The sequence below is a fragment of the Prionailurus viverrinus genome, chromosome A1 (genome assembly GCF_022837055.1).
Source record: "Prionailurus viverrinus isolate Anna chromosome A1, UM_Priviv_1.0, whole genome shotgun sequence".
Lineage (NCBI taxonomy): Eukaryota > Metazoa > Chordata > Mammalia > Carnivora > Felidae > Prionailurus > Prionailurus viverrinus.
This window is the reverse complement of record NC_062561.1, coordinates 235,123,928-235,139,763: the sequence shown is the minus strand read 5'-3', so window position 1 is coordinate 235,139,763 and position 15,836 is coordinate 235,123,928. Positions and strand designations below refer to the sequence as shown.

General features: G+C 43.8%; 1 protein-coding gene across 5 annotated transcripts in view; it reads left to right on the top strand.

Annotated features, from left to right (window-relative positions):
* ADCY2 (adenylate cyclase 2) overlaps window positions 1-15,836 on the top strand; it is a 415,111-nt gene that overhangs the window by 273,461 nt on the left and 125,814 nt on the right. For all 5 annotated transcript variants that reach the window (XR_007154128.1, XM_047867851.1, XM_047867840.1 and 2 more), the window contains 2 exons: window positions 10,795-10,943; window positions 14,202-14,313. Coding sequence is in view for 4 of the 5 variants with exons in the window: in XM_047867851.1 (XP_047723807.1) it covers window positions 10,795-10,943; window positions 14,202-14,313 (261 nt within the window). In the remaining variant the exon portion in view is untranslated. The remainder of the gene's footprint in view (window positions 1-10,794; window positions 10,944-14,201; window positions 14,314-15,836) is intronic.

Sequence of the window (15,836 nt, the reverse complement as noted above, 5' to 3'; positions counted from 1 at the left end):
CTGGGACTGGCACGTGGAAGGTGACCGATACACCTCTGTGGAGTGGGGAAGGAATCTTGAATTAAGAGCACAGCACGCGCATTCAAGTTGAGGAGTTCTGTGATGTCCTGGGAACACAAGGAGGAAGTTCCAATTCTCGGTGCCCCAAATGTGAATTTAGAGACCCTTTTTTTTTAAAAAAGAAATTTTTTTAATGTTTATTTATTTTTGAGAGAGAGACCCTGTGTGTGAGTTGGGAAGGGGAAGAAAGAGAGGGAGACACAGAATCCGAAGGAGGCTCCAGGCTCAGAGCTGTCAGCACAGAGCCCGACGCGGGACTTGAACTCACGAATGGTGAGATCATGACCTGAGCCGAGATCAAGAGTCAGACACTCTACTGACTGAGCCACCCAGACGCCCCTCTCTTGCCTGCTCTTAACTGTTTCGTAAGTCCGAGCATCCAGGCTTATTAGGGAAGCATCCGGAGCCACCGAGGGATCAGACCAAGGGAACCTGAAGACTCACGTCTGTCAGGGAAGGAGCCTGCTGGGCACCCAGCAGACAGACTCCGATGGCCCTTCTTCCAGTACCTGTCCCAGATGATGCCACTGTGTAATGTCGCACGGCCAGCCTCCTCCAGAATGGGAGCACTCGGTGGGCCGACGCCAGCCCATCGCGTTCGTATTCGGTAAGAATGAAAACCTTGACAGGAGAGTATAGACAACAGCGCTTTGTGCAGAGTATGGCACCTGCCCCCAAGGGCAATGGGTCGATTCTCGCGATGTCAGCCTCCAGTTAGGAAAAGTCTTTCAGATGGGTCATCCCTGTTTTTTTCTCATGGAAACAGACATACGAATTAGAACTGAAACATTGCACACGGGGTGAGATGCCTGCACCCCGTAGAAAGCAGCCTGACGGTCACACCCCAGCCCCTCCGACCCTGGCCAGCAGTGCGGGCTTTGAAGTCCGGAGGACCTGCCAGTGTGCCCCTCACGGCCACCTGGCCTCGCTGAGTCTGCTGGGGGAAGAGTCAGTGCTTCACAGATGCCGGGGACATTGCCGGCCCCCAGTGCAGACGGAGACACAAACATGGTGAGTCCCACGCTGGCTCTTGGAGTTCCGCTTAGAAGGAGCACACGTCCTGCTGTTCACGTTTGACCAGTCACACCGAGTCACATGGCCACGCCTGCAGTGAGTAGGGCAAGGGGAGAAAGTGCCGACGTATCCGGAACAATTTCCTGTACTGCCGGTGTTGTGTGCCCAAGACTGAGTTGTGTATCTAGTCATCTGTGGTGGTTTCCTTGAGGGACTGCGTCTGAACCTCAAATTATTCTGTTTCCCTCCTTGTAATCTTTCCTCACATTGACTCCAGTATGACTTCTTTTTATCTCTTGTTGTCGCCTCCTCTTGTCGTTGGGATTATCAGCATCTCCGCCTCCCTTCTTCTCAGAAGAAATCTTTTGGCCACCTGTACGTCACAGGGCTTTTTCCCCCCGCAAAATCCGGGAGATTGGTTGGTCTTCACACATTTTCTCTACAGTGTTTTTCCACAACTAGCTTCACCTGTTTCAGGCCGGAGGGTGTTCCTTGCCTGTGGGCAGATAATCTTGGAAAGGCAGATGAGACCAGAATTAACACCACTCTGGAGCATTTTACTTTTTTACTTTGTGTCGTGTGATGGCGGAGGTCTGTTTGCATTTTGAGATCTCCTTTGGGTGATTCAAACACTGCCGGTGTTGAGTTGTGTTGGGCTCAGACCTCGTGGGTGCAGGGGCCTGACAGGTGCACGTGATTGTTCGGGACCCCTCCTGCCATCTTGCTCTGGGTGCTGTGTGCTGTGGTCTGTCCCGCAGGCTGGTCAGGGGAAAAGAGCAGTGCCTCTTCTTTTAGGACCTCCATATTCTCCCCTCCAAGGATTGAAGATTTCCACCTTATCAGTGATTTTTTTCCCCAGCAGAGGCTCTCTTTTTGAGAATTGAATTGACAGTTGACGGTAGACAGTTCAAGGTTAAGAGTATCAATTTGCCATCAGCCATGACAGTAAGTATAGTCTATACTTGGACTTGATTGGCTTTGTTCTCTAACTTCTTTGAACTAGAGAGTCGTCACCAGATAGTGAAAATTTATTCTCCTACCGTCTGTGAATAATGATGCGCACTCTAAAAGCCTCTCGGTCTCCTCACTGAGCTTGCAGATCGAGTTGGTGGAAAGAGTGATCGGTGGCCGTGAAGCCAGAAGACACAAGTTCCATTTGGTCTGGACTCCCTAGTGAACACCCCCTCACTCTACCCCTGTGAACCACACCTCTATCTAGTTTGCCCCCCCCTTTTTTTTTGGTCAAAAATGTTTAAATTTAAATGAAATTGAATGTGACCAGGGTTTGTAAAATGAGGCAGCAGTGTAAGCATGTCATGAAAGGACTTACCGTTTTGTGAAAGGAAATGGCGATTTGTTGAATACGTGTTGATTTTAACGCGCACGAAGCAGTCCCGTTTTCCTAGACTGTGAGATAAAGAGGCTAGCTTTCCCTGTGCCCACAAACACTGGCCATTACATGCCACGCCAGGATTTCCGTCTCTTCATTCTCCTCCCCCTCCGTGTTGAAGTCTGTCTTCTTTTTTTTTTTAATTTTTTTTTTCAACGTTTATTTTTGGGACAGAGAGAGACAGAGCATGAACAGGGGAGGGGCAGAGAGAGAGGGAGACACAGAATCAGAAACAGGCTCCAGGCTCTGAGCCATCAGCCCAGAGCCTGACGCGGGGCTCGAACTCATGGACCGCGAGATCGTGACCTGGCTGAAGTCGGATGCTTAACCGACTGCGCCACCCAGGCGCCCCTAAAGTCTGTCTTCAAGAGCCAGCACACGCTCCGTCTCCTGTCCCCTTTGTCAAGATTCCAAGTGGTCACTCCTTTCTCATAGTCCCGCTGACAGTTTGTGCCACCATGTTGGGACTTGAGCACTTGGGTTCTTTCTTCCATGTGTTACCAATTGTTCAACTCCAAAACACTGAGACGTAAATTCTAGAAAGGGTCTCCTGTGGTTCCATCAAGTGCTAGGAATCCACATGGACACAGAGACCGTCAGCTCACCTAGCTCAATAGATAAATGTTTTAGACCGCCACACTAGGACTCAAAGGCTGGAGTGCTTTGGTTGAGGTGTTCTAGATAATGGCAGAAAAAGGTCAGGAACCAACGTCTTATTCCATTTTGGTGTTGTTTCTACTACAGAGCGCTGCTACTCTCTATGTTTGTAACTGAATTTTTTTTTAAGACAAAGAAAGACGAAGCGAGGCCATTAAAACAAGAAGAGTATTCAGTGTATCCTGAATAATTGACGTGACGCAGGATTTTTAAGGAAGGGCCTAAAAGAAACAAACTAAATTTAATAACAGGAAACAGCAACAGTAGTAGTTGTTACTAGACCTTAATTTGGGGGATGTGCCGTTGTTGTTCAAGGTTGGTGTCAGGGGAAGATGCTTATTTTCTGAGACCAGCAGACATGAAGCAGGCTGCAAGGGAAGATACGAACTGGAAAAGGTGTTGACACATCTTTATGTCCCTGGCAGGTGTTTTCCAAGTACCGTGTTTTTAGCATTTGTTCCTGAATGGACACGTTGTCCTTTCATGCTGCAGGACAGTGTTGAACGACATCATCTGTCTCCTAAGCACCACAGGGAACCCAGTGGCTGCTTAGGAATCTGGAATTTCCATTCTGATAGCTACTTTTTGTTGGGAGGAGAAACGTCAGTAACAATATCCCTTCTGTTCATTGCATTGGTTTGGCATCCTGATATGACTGAATTGCACTTAAAATAAGCACAAAATAGAAGTAAGAATTTTGAAAGATAAGCGGTTTTTTTTAAGTTTACAAAAGGAGAATGTCACTGTCTTTCTCCCCTTTGAAAAATTCAGCAGATTTAAATTTTTATTACATGCATGGCTTATTGAAGGCACAAGGCATCACATGCATTATAATATCTTAGCTCAAAATTTAAGTACACGTCTTCTTTGCTTAAATTGGATTTTCCTATCAACCCAAATAATCTCCAGATGAGCATAAAAATAGAAAGGTATAATATCTCCTTTGTTTCATTATATTAGAAACACTTTGGAGCCCAGAGTGTCCTAAACTTTCATCAAGAATGCATTGAAATTTACTAACTCTGTATCTCTTTCATGAGGCATTTCAAAGGACAAATTATAGGGAAAAAAATTAATGAATAATAATCGGAGGTTTAATAAAAAGGATGTGTTGAAATGGACCCCTCATACCAACGCCAAGTTATTTATTGATAACCTTTGAATATGCCAGAATCAGTCACATTTTCTGTCCTTAAGATGGTCTTTACTAGGAAGAGAGAGTAGTAATGCTATGCATCAGTCAGTCTAATGACAAGCTAAGTTTCCAAATGTCCCCTCAAAGAGTTTCTCCAGTGTGCCTGGAAGGACAGTGTAGCTAGGTTATGTCCAGTGTTAAGCACTTACATTTGTATGCTGCTTTCAGATAATTTGGGAGGGCATGTGGCTACATGAGCAAAATGCTGAAGTATTAATGAAAATATTAATCTTGTCACATTATGAACCTAGTTGAAATTTATCATGTGTGTCATAATATTGGGCTTTTTTTTTCTTCAAAGTATAGCATTTTATAAGGGAAAAAAGATAAATTTAAAAGTATCTAGGGGCGCCTGGGTGGCTCAGTCGGTTGAGCATCTGACTTCATCTCAGGTCATGATCTCGCGGTTCGTGGGTTCCCGCCCCACATCGGGCTCTGTACTGACAGCTCGGAGCCTGGAGCCTGCTTCGGATGCTGTGTCTCCCTCTCTCTCTGCCCCTCCCGTCTCACACTCTGTCTCTCTCTCAGAAATAAATAAACAAAAAATTTTTTTAAATAAAAAATAAAATGAAGGTATCTAGATTCACACATTTCAGTACAGGCTTTTAGTTGAGGCTCACACTCGTGCCCAATGCTGTGATCACCAAGAGGACATGGGCAGACAGCAAAGCATGGACCCCATTCATGAGCTCTGATCAGAGGTTGTACGATCCACTGGTGGTACCAGAATTGCATGGTAGTGGGGAAGCCTTGGGTTCTTTTATCTGTCTGGTTGGCTGTTACTAAAATCTTAATTCCAGTCTAAATTCACATGTATTGTTGAACACTTATAAAAAGAAGAAGAAAATTTTGGCTTATACTATATATATATATATATATATATATATACACACACACACACACACACACACACACACACACACATACATATCTTGTATTTTTGCAACTACCTATAAAAAGCCAGTCATCCGTCTACATTTGAGTCTAAAATAAAAATCATAATTTACATTTGGTCATTAAATGAAGCTATGGGCATGAAAGAGAATTACTATATTGGATTCTTCTTTTTTATTCATGGACTCTGTCCTTGAGGAAAGGCTTACCTCTGTGAGCTTTGGGGTTTAGTCTGTTCTTATTACAGAGTATATGAGAGAAGATGCTTGGAAGGTCTCAGTGAGGTTTACCCCCACGCAGACCCTAAGACAAGGGCCTGGTTATAATCATTCATTTGGGAAGTGGTTGTAGGTAGCAGAGTAAGGGAGTGGGCCAGGGAGGGAGGTCAGCTATTGGAAGGGGCCATTGGTGGCATCTGGGGCTCAACCCTGCTGGAGACCCTCAGAGGGAGGTGTGGATCATGCTCAGATCTTCCCACCCACTGGGGGGTGTGGGTGCGGAAGCTGGAGTGCTTATCCACCAGTTACTTCCTCATTGGTTGAGACACAAAAATGTAAGGAACAGTAGGCTGCAGATGGCCTCCAGGGAAGACAGAGTGGAACATGGGCAGGACAGCACTGGCTAAGAAGTGTGGTTAGAAACAAGTATCAACAGTGAGAAGGTCTACTGATTGTTTTAAATTCTACGGAAGACTGCACAGAATCCACACGTACACACAGGCCATCATCGTAAGATAGTAGAGCAGAGCTCAATAAATTGAGCATTATGACCTGGTAACTTTTTTTAAAAAATTTTTTAACATTTATTTATTTTTGAGACAGAGACAGAGTGCGAGCAGGGGAGGGGCAGAGAGAGAGGGAGACTCAGAACCCAAAGCAGGCTCCAGGCTCCGAGCTGTCAGCACAGAGCCCGACGCAGGGCTCGAACTCACGAACCGTGAGATCATGACCTGAACCGAAGTCGGCCACCCAACCGATGGAGCCACCCACGTGCCCCTGAGGTGGTAACTTTTGTTTTTTCATAGCCTTCAAGTCCCCCATCACCCATCGCAAAGAATACACACTTGGTTCTAATGTAATTAAGCGAATCTCCAGACATGTCTGTGGACACACAGATTCCACTGGGATTTCATAAAAGATAGCCTAGGTCCAGATTTATAATCTGTTAAAATTGTTTTTGAGTTTATTTACTTATTTTGAGAGAAAGAGCATAGCAGAGGAGAGGCAGAGAGAAGGAGAGACAGAATCCCAAGCAGGCTCCGTGCTGTCAGCGCAGAGCCCGACGTGGGGCTTAAGCTCACGAACCTTGACGTCATGACCTGAGCTGAGATCAAGAGTTGGACGCTTAACCGACTGAGCCACCCAGGTGCCCCGATTTATCATCTGTTATATTGTACAAGCTAACATTCCTTCCTACTGTTTTAGTAGTTGACAAATGTACAGTCTGTGTCTGCTTGCTGTGATCATGACAGAGATTTGATGGCATCTTGGAACAACATGCCTCCCTTTGCTTCCACCCAGGACTGCTCTATTCATGTCTGTAGAGTATGAGCAGACAGGCCTCTTGATTATTTCTGATGGCCATTTCACGTGTCCCTCACTGGCCTTCCCCTATTTGTTGAAATAGATTTTTAACATAACGACTCCTTTGTGAGTATCTATTTTCATGTCATTAGTAGTTGCTTGGGCTTCTGGGCTCCAAATGGCTCCTTTTTCTCTGGGGCTACCTGTGTCTTTACTCAACCAAAATATTACTTGCTTTTTTTATTCCTTTATTGAATTCAACATTTTGCAACCCTCTGGTGTTGTTTATCCTGGCCCCTGGCTGCCTGCTGAGATGTCTCACGCAGTCAGACATGGTTTCTGCTCTTGCAACATTTTGCTTAGGTCCAGAATTTCTTCACTTTAAACTAACATGATGCTGCTGTATTGTTAGATCCTTAGTGAAAGTTGGGGAGTAACAGAAGGGACTTTGAGCTTAGGATAGGAATCATATCAGAATGTAGTTTCAAGTGGTTATCAGTGCTCAGCCATTTCCCAACACGGGGGCACTTGGAATGTGCTCTTTTTCCTTGGGTGCAGCCTGTTCATACGAAACTGGGGTCCCTCCTCAACCTACATGACCTGTCCACTCCTTCCCTCCATTCCCTGGGCCCATAACCACAGTGTGATAGTCTACCAGACGGGAGAACCCAAAGCAATCACTACCTTCTTTTGCAGAATAGTTAAGGTTTCCTTTGTGTGAGCATCACTGATCTCGACTTTGCCTGGGCCTGGGAAAAATTTTTGTGATCAAGAAAGTCTTTAATATGAGCACTGCCTACCCAGGTCCCCAGGTCCCCAGGTCCCCACCACGGTCATCACTGACAGTGAACAGAAGCTTCAAAATTAGATTTTTCTTTGATGTATCCCAGATAAAATGCATGGCAGGTCATTCATTCATTCAACAAATAACTACAGAGCAAATACTCCTTTTCAGGAATTCTTCTAGGAATTGAGCAATAAAGCAACATACAAGGTCTCCCTTCACTTACCTTTATGTCACCAGTCTCTGTGAGTGGGAGGAACCACACTCAAGCATGTATCTCCAGTGTCCACAGCAAACACTAGTACTTCCTCTCTCTCAAAAAAAAAAATTTGTTTTCTCTAAAATGTATGTGGACTTCTCCATCCTTTCCCCAAAGACTGAAGTATCTATGAAGTCTATCATTTTGGTATTAAGTTATACCAGCTTTCTTTTCATTAAGGTTTTCATGATTTATCTTTTTTTGTATATTTTCTGAATTTCTGCATTCTTATATTTAAGGTGTACTACTGGAATAGTTAGAATTACATTTTGTCTTTTTTTTTTAAATCCAGTCTGGACGGTATTAGCCAAGTAATGGAATATTTAGTTCATTTATATTTCTTTTTATAAGAGAACAAATCTACACCTTTCTTTATTTACTTTTCAGTTAGTTTAAATCCTTGGAGGGTACAGCATCACACGGATTCTGTGGCCAATGGCTTTAGCAGGAAGGTTGCTTCAGAATTTGGCACGAACCGTGCCAGTGTTTCCATGAGCATGACTTACTTTTCCCCAGGTTTCTCTGCTTTTGTTCAGTTTGCCACCAGGAGTCACTGTGTTGTTCTTTGCTTTGTACACATCAGCACATCTCTTGCCTAGACTGAATTTCATTTCGAGCACAAACACCTTCCATCTTAAGAAGATCTGGGTTCCCCCTCTGGTTCTGGAGACCCCACTTACAGCCAGCAAAAATGGCTTTGGATCAGAGCCTTCCAGATATATTTGTCACTTCAGGAGTCCTGTTCCCAGCAGGTTCCAAGATGGCGGAAAAAGCTAGTTCGTTTACATTTAATGTAATTTCTGATATAACAGACCATTTTATGACTTATTTTCTGCTTGTTTCACCTGTTTTAAGTTTTCTTTGACTCTTCATTATGACTTATTTTGAATAAATAAGAATTCCTTTCTCATTTTTACTGTTAGCCTATTAGTCATACATTCTTTCACTCTTTGTGGCTAATGTGGAACTCGCATCCATTCTTCACTTACTGCCGTCTAGTATAAACTGCTACCTGTGCCACTTCCCATACAATCCTAGGACCTCAGAACATGTTAACTCCACTACTGCCATTTCACTTTTAGTGTTAATGCCATTGTGGGTTTCATACCTGTTACATTTTAGATGACCCAAGACATTATCCTCATTATTTTGCACAATTAATATTAATTTATATTTTCCCGGATGTATATATGGACATTTAGCTTATTAAAAACTTCTGATTTCTCCATTTTATGAACTTAAATGGAATCATCAAGAAGAATTTAACAAAAGTAAGAACATAATTATTAAATAAAAGGTGTCTTCTTAATCTCTTAAGTACCAATAAAATTCTCTTTGGCATGTCAGGGACAGCACGTAGGTTATGACAGCTGTTAGCACTTTGCCCTCTACCTAACTGCCTCTTTTTGCAAGGAGATTGGTAATACTAATCATATAGGGGTGGTGTTTTGACTCATTTTTTTCACATGAATAGCGGGTCCTCCTGGACTATTCGTTTCCCTTCTGTTTCCCAGATCTCAGGCATGCGGCGTCCTTCGAACACCAGCCTGTTCCTCTGGCCTCATCTGATGGCAAGGGTACTGTGGGTGGGCTCCCTGCTGGAGTATGAACAACATGATATCACGGATGTTGACTCTATCTCCTTTGCATCTACCATTAGTGCTTATCATGGGGTCTGGCATTTAATAGGCAATGATGGATGTTTTCTGAGTGGGTGAACAAATTGATGAACGACTGAACAAATGAGCAGCACTCAGTTATGCCAGTGTCTGGTGAAGCACTCTACCAGGCACTGAGATCCCTACCAGAGGTGCCCACTCGGCTTCCTTCTGGCTTTGCAGCTGTTTTTAACTGGAGCAGGCTGGGGGCGGGCTCTCGTGGGGGTCTTCTCATGTGCATCAGGATGTACTCCTGGCCTTTCCTCTGCTCCTTCGGTGGATGTTCCCAGCAGCCACCAAAATGATCTGCCCTGAGGAATGGCCCAGAGAGGGACACCAGCCCTGTAAACCTGGGAGCAAAGCCCAGGTTCCCCTGCCCTCCCCCACTATTTTTTAACCACTTTGTCCAAAGGAAAAAAAAAAATTAAGAAAGAAACAAGAGACAGAAACTGTGCAAGATAGAGAAAAGATTTCATTCAACAAATGTTTTTTAAACCAACACCAAATACCGGTTGCCAAACGCACAATACGTAAAGAGTGTGGCGTTTTCTCCTATAAATTAATGTTTAAAATTATTAAGGATGAGTATACACTTTCAAAGAATGCTCTTCTATGATACTTTCTTCCAAAAATATTGCATATTTTCCTGGAAGGGAGTGGGGAAAAAAACGCCACTCTAACTACAATAAGTACATTTTCAAATAAGTGTAATATTATATGCTATTGTTTACTGTACTTAAAGACCAAAAACACAAGAAAGGCTCCTACTTGACCATTTCCGTGTGCTCCCCCTGTAGTCTTTTGTACATGACATTTTACAGATGCTATTTCTGAATCCACCTTTATGATAGTTTAGAATCGCTAAAGGGGATTGGATGGTCATCACAGAGGAAATGAGATATTTGAAAATATTTGACTGTCTCATTTAGGAAATGTGGAGTATTTGTTGACTTTCTGAAATGCAATAAAGCTTGTACTTTATCTCTCAAATGAACAGGCAGGCGAAAATGAGTGTTTTCTATCTCAGACTGACCGTTGGTTTCTGGCATTTTTATATCATTTCTGCTTTACTACTTTAAAATCAAAGTAGATAAATAATACCCTTGGGGGAAATAACTTTGCCTTCCTTTATTCCCCACTCTGAAGAACACACACTCAGAACTCAATAAATAATATAACACACTCTGACCTTAGAAATTTTGATTTTTTTTCAACATGTATTTCTACACTCCATATGGTAACTTGTTGGACAGAGTCCTCAGATTGGCCCCACTGCAGATCGGCGGTGGTTTCCAATATCGCTGGGATGTTACCTTAACGATTTGAAATCTCTCGGTCTTTCTCCCACGCCTCGTTTCAGGAGCGTCTCCTGCTGTCTCTGTTGCCGGCTCACATAGCCATGGAGATGAAAGCTGAGATCATCCAGAGGCTGCAGGGCCCCAAAGCTGGCCAAATGGAAAACACAAACAACTTTCACAACCTGTATGTTAAGCGACACACCAATGTGAGGTATGTATGTCCCTCTGTCCCCGCTCCTCAGCGAGTCTGGGGAGCCATTTGCCAGATGGGGGACATTTTCACCTGGAAGCTCCTGTCTTCCCAAGTCCTACCTCTGCTGAAACTGTTAACACGGTTCCACCCACCCTTCTGCTGCCTCTTGGGTTCTTCACATGAAGAGAAGAAAATAGAATCTTCTTCATGGTATTAGATTGTGTTGTCCATCATGGCCCTGCTTTCTATGGCTGACCTTCCTTCCCAAGAGAGAGAGGTGGTTTCTGGAGTGCTTATTCTAGGAAGCTCATGGTCAGATCTCACGGCATCCCCGGAGCCCAGCACGCTCAGCATTGTAGTAAGATTGAAGGTAGGGTCAGTGGGCTCTTGATATAAAAGAACCGATTCCTCAAGACGAGCTTGGCAGGGTCAGGGCCTCAGTGAAGCTAGCATTTCCTGTCCATCAGGAATGATGGGCTTCTGGGGTGTGGCCAACCAGTGATCAGTATCACAGGGGACTGATAGGCACCTTAATTCATTGATGGTGAAAGTTCCTGCTTTCCAAGTCTCCCATAGTCTGTCCCGTCTCTTCCCAGGGAGCCATTCCTGAAATCACAGTACTTGGAAAACCAGCATGTTACCAGCATAGGATTGAGGTCCAGGAGGAGAACCGTGAGAGGCCTCCTTCTCCCCTAGTTCCAGAGAGGAGCAGTCCAGCCTCTCACTTCAGCATGGGGAGGGGGTTTCCTCCCATGCTTCCTATCTCCCAACTGCAGGACACAACCCTTCCAGACATGGGTGCCCGGTCCCTCACTCCTCTCTGACTCCCCTCACCCCCGTTCCTCATACAAAAAGCCTTTGGGCTTTGTCCTTACATCCATTCAACTATATTGCACTGATGCTTTTTATTCTCACCAGGTTATCTCCATAAGTACCTTGTGCATCTGTTCTCATTCATTCATTCCACCTTCACGTTATCACCCACCCTGTTCAATAGTTCAAGAACGACAACCACAAACACATCTACAATTTGCTGAGCATTGACGAATTGCCTTTTGCTCTCAAGCGCAGACCCTTTCTGGTGCATGATGCTGGCTTCCAGTCTAGTTGCCTCAAGTCAATGATTTTTGAAGTTCATTATTAAGAAACATACTTAACTGCAATTGAAACACACAGCTAAGACAAATCTCAGTTTGACCTCAGAATTTAGGATAGGTGCGTAGGGCTAGTGTTGAACGTGGCCCAAGCATGCACAGAGCTAAATGTATGATGAGAAATGCATCTTGGGACGGGAATCACAGAAAAAAGTTACATATCAGTAGGAACTAAGGAAGCATTGGATAAATGAAGAATCAGAGGTAAAAAAAAAAAAATTTTTTTAAGTCCTTAGCATTTTGAGAGATTAAAAAAAATAGATGTATTTCAAGAACATTCACACATGTTAAGGAGTAAGATTATTTAAAACACTGGCCTGCCTTCAGGTTTTTAAGTGTTTCACCTAAAAAATTAAAGAAAAAAACATTCTCCCACTATCTAACAAGGTGTATTAACAATAGAAATTGCCCTTTCCAGACTTAGCTGTCCAAAAATCAGCAATATCTCTCCTATCTCAGGAAATACTTCTAAGTCACACATGGAGTATTTAAAACGTGAAGATAAATGCAGCTGTGTCTAAACAGGGTCCCAGAACATCTTTAAGTACCTGCGATACAATCCAGGAACAGAGAGACCTGTAAAAATGCGTGGCCATGCCACCAACCTCAGGCCGTTGATGAAGGCTCCCATGCTGTCTTAGTTAGCACTTTCTACGTAACAGAGTATCCCCCAGACCTCATGGTATAAAACATCAATAGACACCATCTCACAGTTTCTGTTTGTCAGACCTTGAGAGCAACTTAGCCTGGTGGTTCTGCCTTACACTCTTTTGTGAGGATTCAGGCCTGCCATTGGGCAGGCTGCTGGGGGGGGGGGGGGGGGGATCTGCCTCCGAGGTGGCCCCTCAGATAATTTTCAGTTTATCCCAACTGTTGGCTGGAGGCCTCAGTTCCTCATCCCTGGGCCTGTTCGTAGGTTGCTTGAGTGCTCTTACAACACGAAAGCTCACTTCCCCAGAGCAAGGGATCCAAGAGAGAGTCAGGGGGAAACCTGCAATTCTTTTATGTTCTAGCCTTTGGAAGCCATTTCTCGAATTTCTGCCGCATCCTTTTGATGACGCAGGTCACCCCTATGCGAGTCCCTGTGTGGGGGAGGGACAGTACAAGAATGTAAGTACCAGGAAGTGAGGCTCGCTGGCGCCATCTTGGAAGCTGACTACCACACTGTGGAGGCAAAGGGTCGGCGAAGCAGCTTGAGGAGGTGCCTTCAGAGATTGTCTGGGACACGTTTGCAGTGTTGGATTCCATTTAAATTTATAAGGGATAGTCGGGACGCATAAGTAACTTAAATACCTAAAACTTAAAAAAAATGTAAAAGCATACATAAATGGCACGGAGTACAAATTATTTTCATAAGAAATATGAAAACGTATGGCTTTTTCATCCTGGACAGGCCAGACATAAGCAAAGAGGCAGACATGGTATGTGGATATTACAGAGAGTCCAGGTGATACCGGAGGGTTTTTAAATTTTTTTCAATGAGAATGGTTCGTTTTGTACACAGTAAAGATCAGTTAACTTTTAGTTCTGCTTCAGCCATTCATCCAACAAAATGTTTCTTCTCTGTTAATACATACTAGCTCTTTACTCCCTAATGATGATGGTAATAATGTTAATAATAATGAGGAGGAGAGGAATTTATAGATATGAGGGTCGCAGCTATCCGTTGCTTCCCAAATCCTGAATCTCAAACTACCAGCAGGAATTTTAGACTTCTTTCTCAGGCCCTTATACAAGCAAACAGAAGCATACTCCATTGATAATCTGAATCAGGCCAGTGTCATGAGCTCTCAGGGCGAACACCTCATGAACCAGGGAGGGAGGATGGGACTGGCCATGAAGGAATAAAGGTGATCAGTCCGAATGGACTAGAATGGACAAAGTGTGCCGTGTGACTTTTTCTTCTCCCATTTTAATTATAAAAACTCGGCATCAAAGAAAACATTTTTAATGGGAAAGTTTGGCAAAATGTGTATGAATTTCCTATCTGGGGAGATGCCGTTTTTCTTGTAAAATATAAATGTAGATGTTAAATAAAGGTATATACTGTTTTAATGGACAAAAGTATCATTACTTCTTAACAAGTATGAACCTGCACACGCTGCCCCCCTTCCTCCCACAGTATCCTGTACGCAGACATCGTTGGCTTCACCCGGTTGGCCAGTGACTGCTCCCCAGGAGAGCTGGTCCACATGCTGAACGAGCTCTTTGGAAAGTTCGATCAAATTGCAAAGGTGAGTGTTAGTGAGTCCCTTCCACTTGGAGGATTTATAAAATCTTGGCTCACTTTTTCTCTGGTCCCTCATCAACCTTTGGCTTTTGCGTAAAGCACTATTTAGGAATGGTGTTTATACATTCATTGGGTATACTTGCCATTGGGCCCCGATGAGCCTCGGCCCTTTCTTGGGGATGAGAAACGTTGTAGCACAGAATTAGCAGGTTTGCATCTATATTTAAAACTTCTGCTTATACAGAACTCAACACATATATAGTAAATACGTTCAAGATGGTAAGATTTAAGATGCACATCCCTCTGCACGGTGCTGTTCTAGGCTTCTCTTTTTAGGATTTCGATGTCAGGAGTTGGAAACTTGATTGCCCCTCATCCAGTTGTAACCCGTCCAGTTGTAATTCATGTAGCCAGCACTCTGGAAGAACCCCTAGAAAAAATAGGATGCCTATTTTCCACCTAAGCCCTTTATTTACTGTTGTCTCACTCATATCCATTAACCCTTGTGCCCCTTGAACAGAAATGTAAGTTCACTGTTTGCCATTCATTTGCTCGTGGATGGGAAATTTCACCGAGAGGAAATGGCGGCAGGTAATCTGAAATCCACACTACAACTCGCATATCTGCTGGAACCATTAGGGTTCCTTGTGGGAAGAGCGATAAACACTTTTTTCTTCCTTGCTAGCCCTTTACTTCCATCTCATAACACATTACTGGTCAGCCTCATTCTCTCTTGGAATTGTTTCCAGCAAAAAAGACTTCATTATGCTTATTGAAATGAATTATTTATAGAGGGAAGACAGAATTGGTCCCAAATTTAGTTCGCTGCAAGATCCACCTCACTTTTAAACCATACAGAACATTCCACCCAAGCCTTTTTGGAATAAATGTGGCGTGTTGATGTTCACAGAGTCACTCCTGGGTCAGGCTCCCCAGGAGATGCCTTATGCTGCCTGCCTGGCCATGGTGGATCTCACTGGGGATTTAAAAAAATCAGAGTGTAGCACTGCTTTCTTCCTTTACCAAACCAAAGGAAAAAGTTGAGTTTTTTTGGATACTTATTTTTTTTATAAACTTGTTTATGTTTACTCATTTTTCAGAGAGAGACACAGCACAAGCAGGGGAGGAGCAGAGAGAGAGGGAGACACAGAATCCCAAGCAGGCTCCAGGCCCCGAGCTGTCCGCACAGAGCCCAATGCGGGGCTCGAATCCATGAGATCATGACCTGAGCCAAAGTCGGACGCTTAACCAGCCAAGCCACCCAGGCACCCCTGATGCTCATTTTTTAGAAGATTGTTTAAAACATAAATAATGTCTTAAAAGTTTGAATTAATAAAAGATCATTTTTGTCACATTAGGAAGAAACATGCCAGTCTGGGTGGGTGATAGCATTACTCCAGTGTTAACATGGCGTTCTTCCTCTGTGCAAGTCTCAGTGTCAGTATCTCCCCTTTTTATAAGGACACCAATCATAGTGGATTAGCCGCCCACCCAACTCCTGTATGACCTCCTCTTAATTAGTTATAT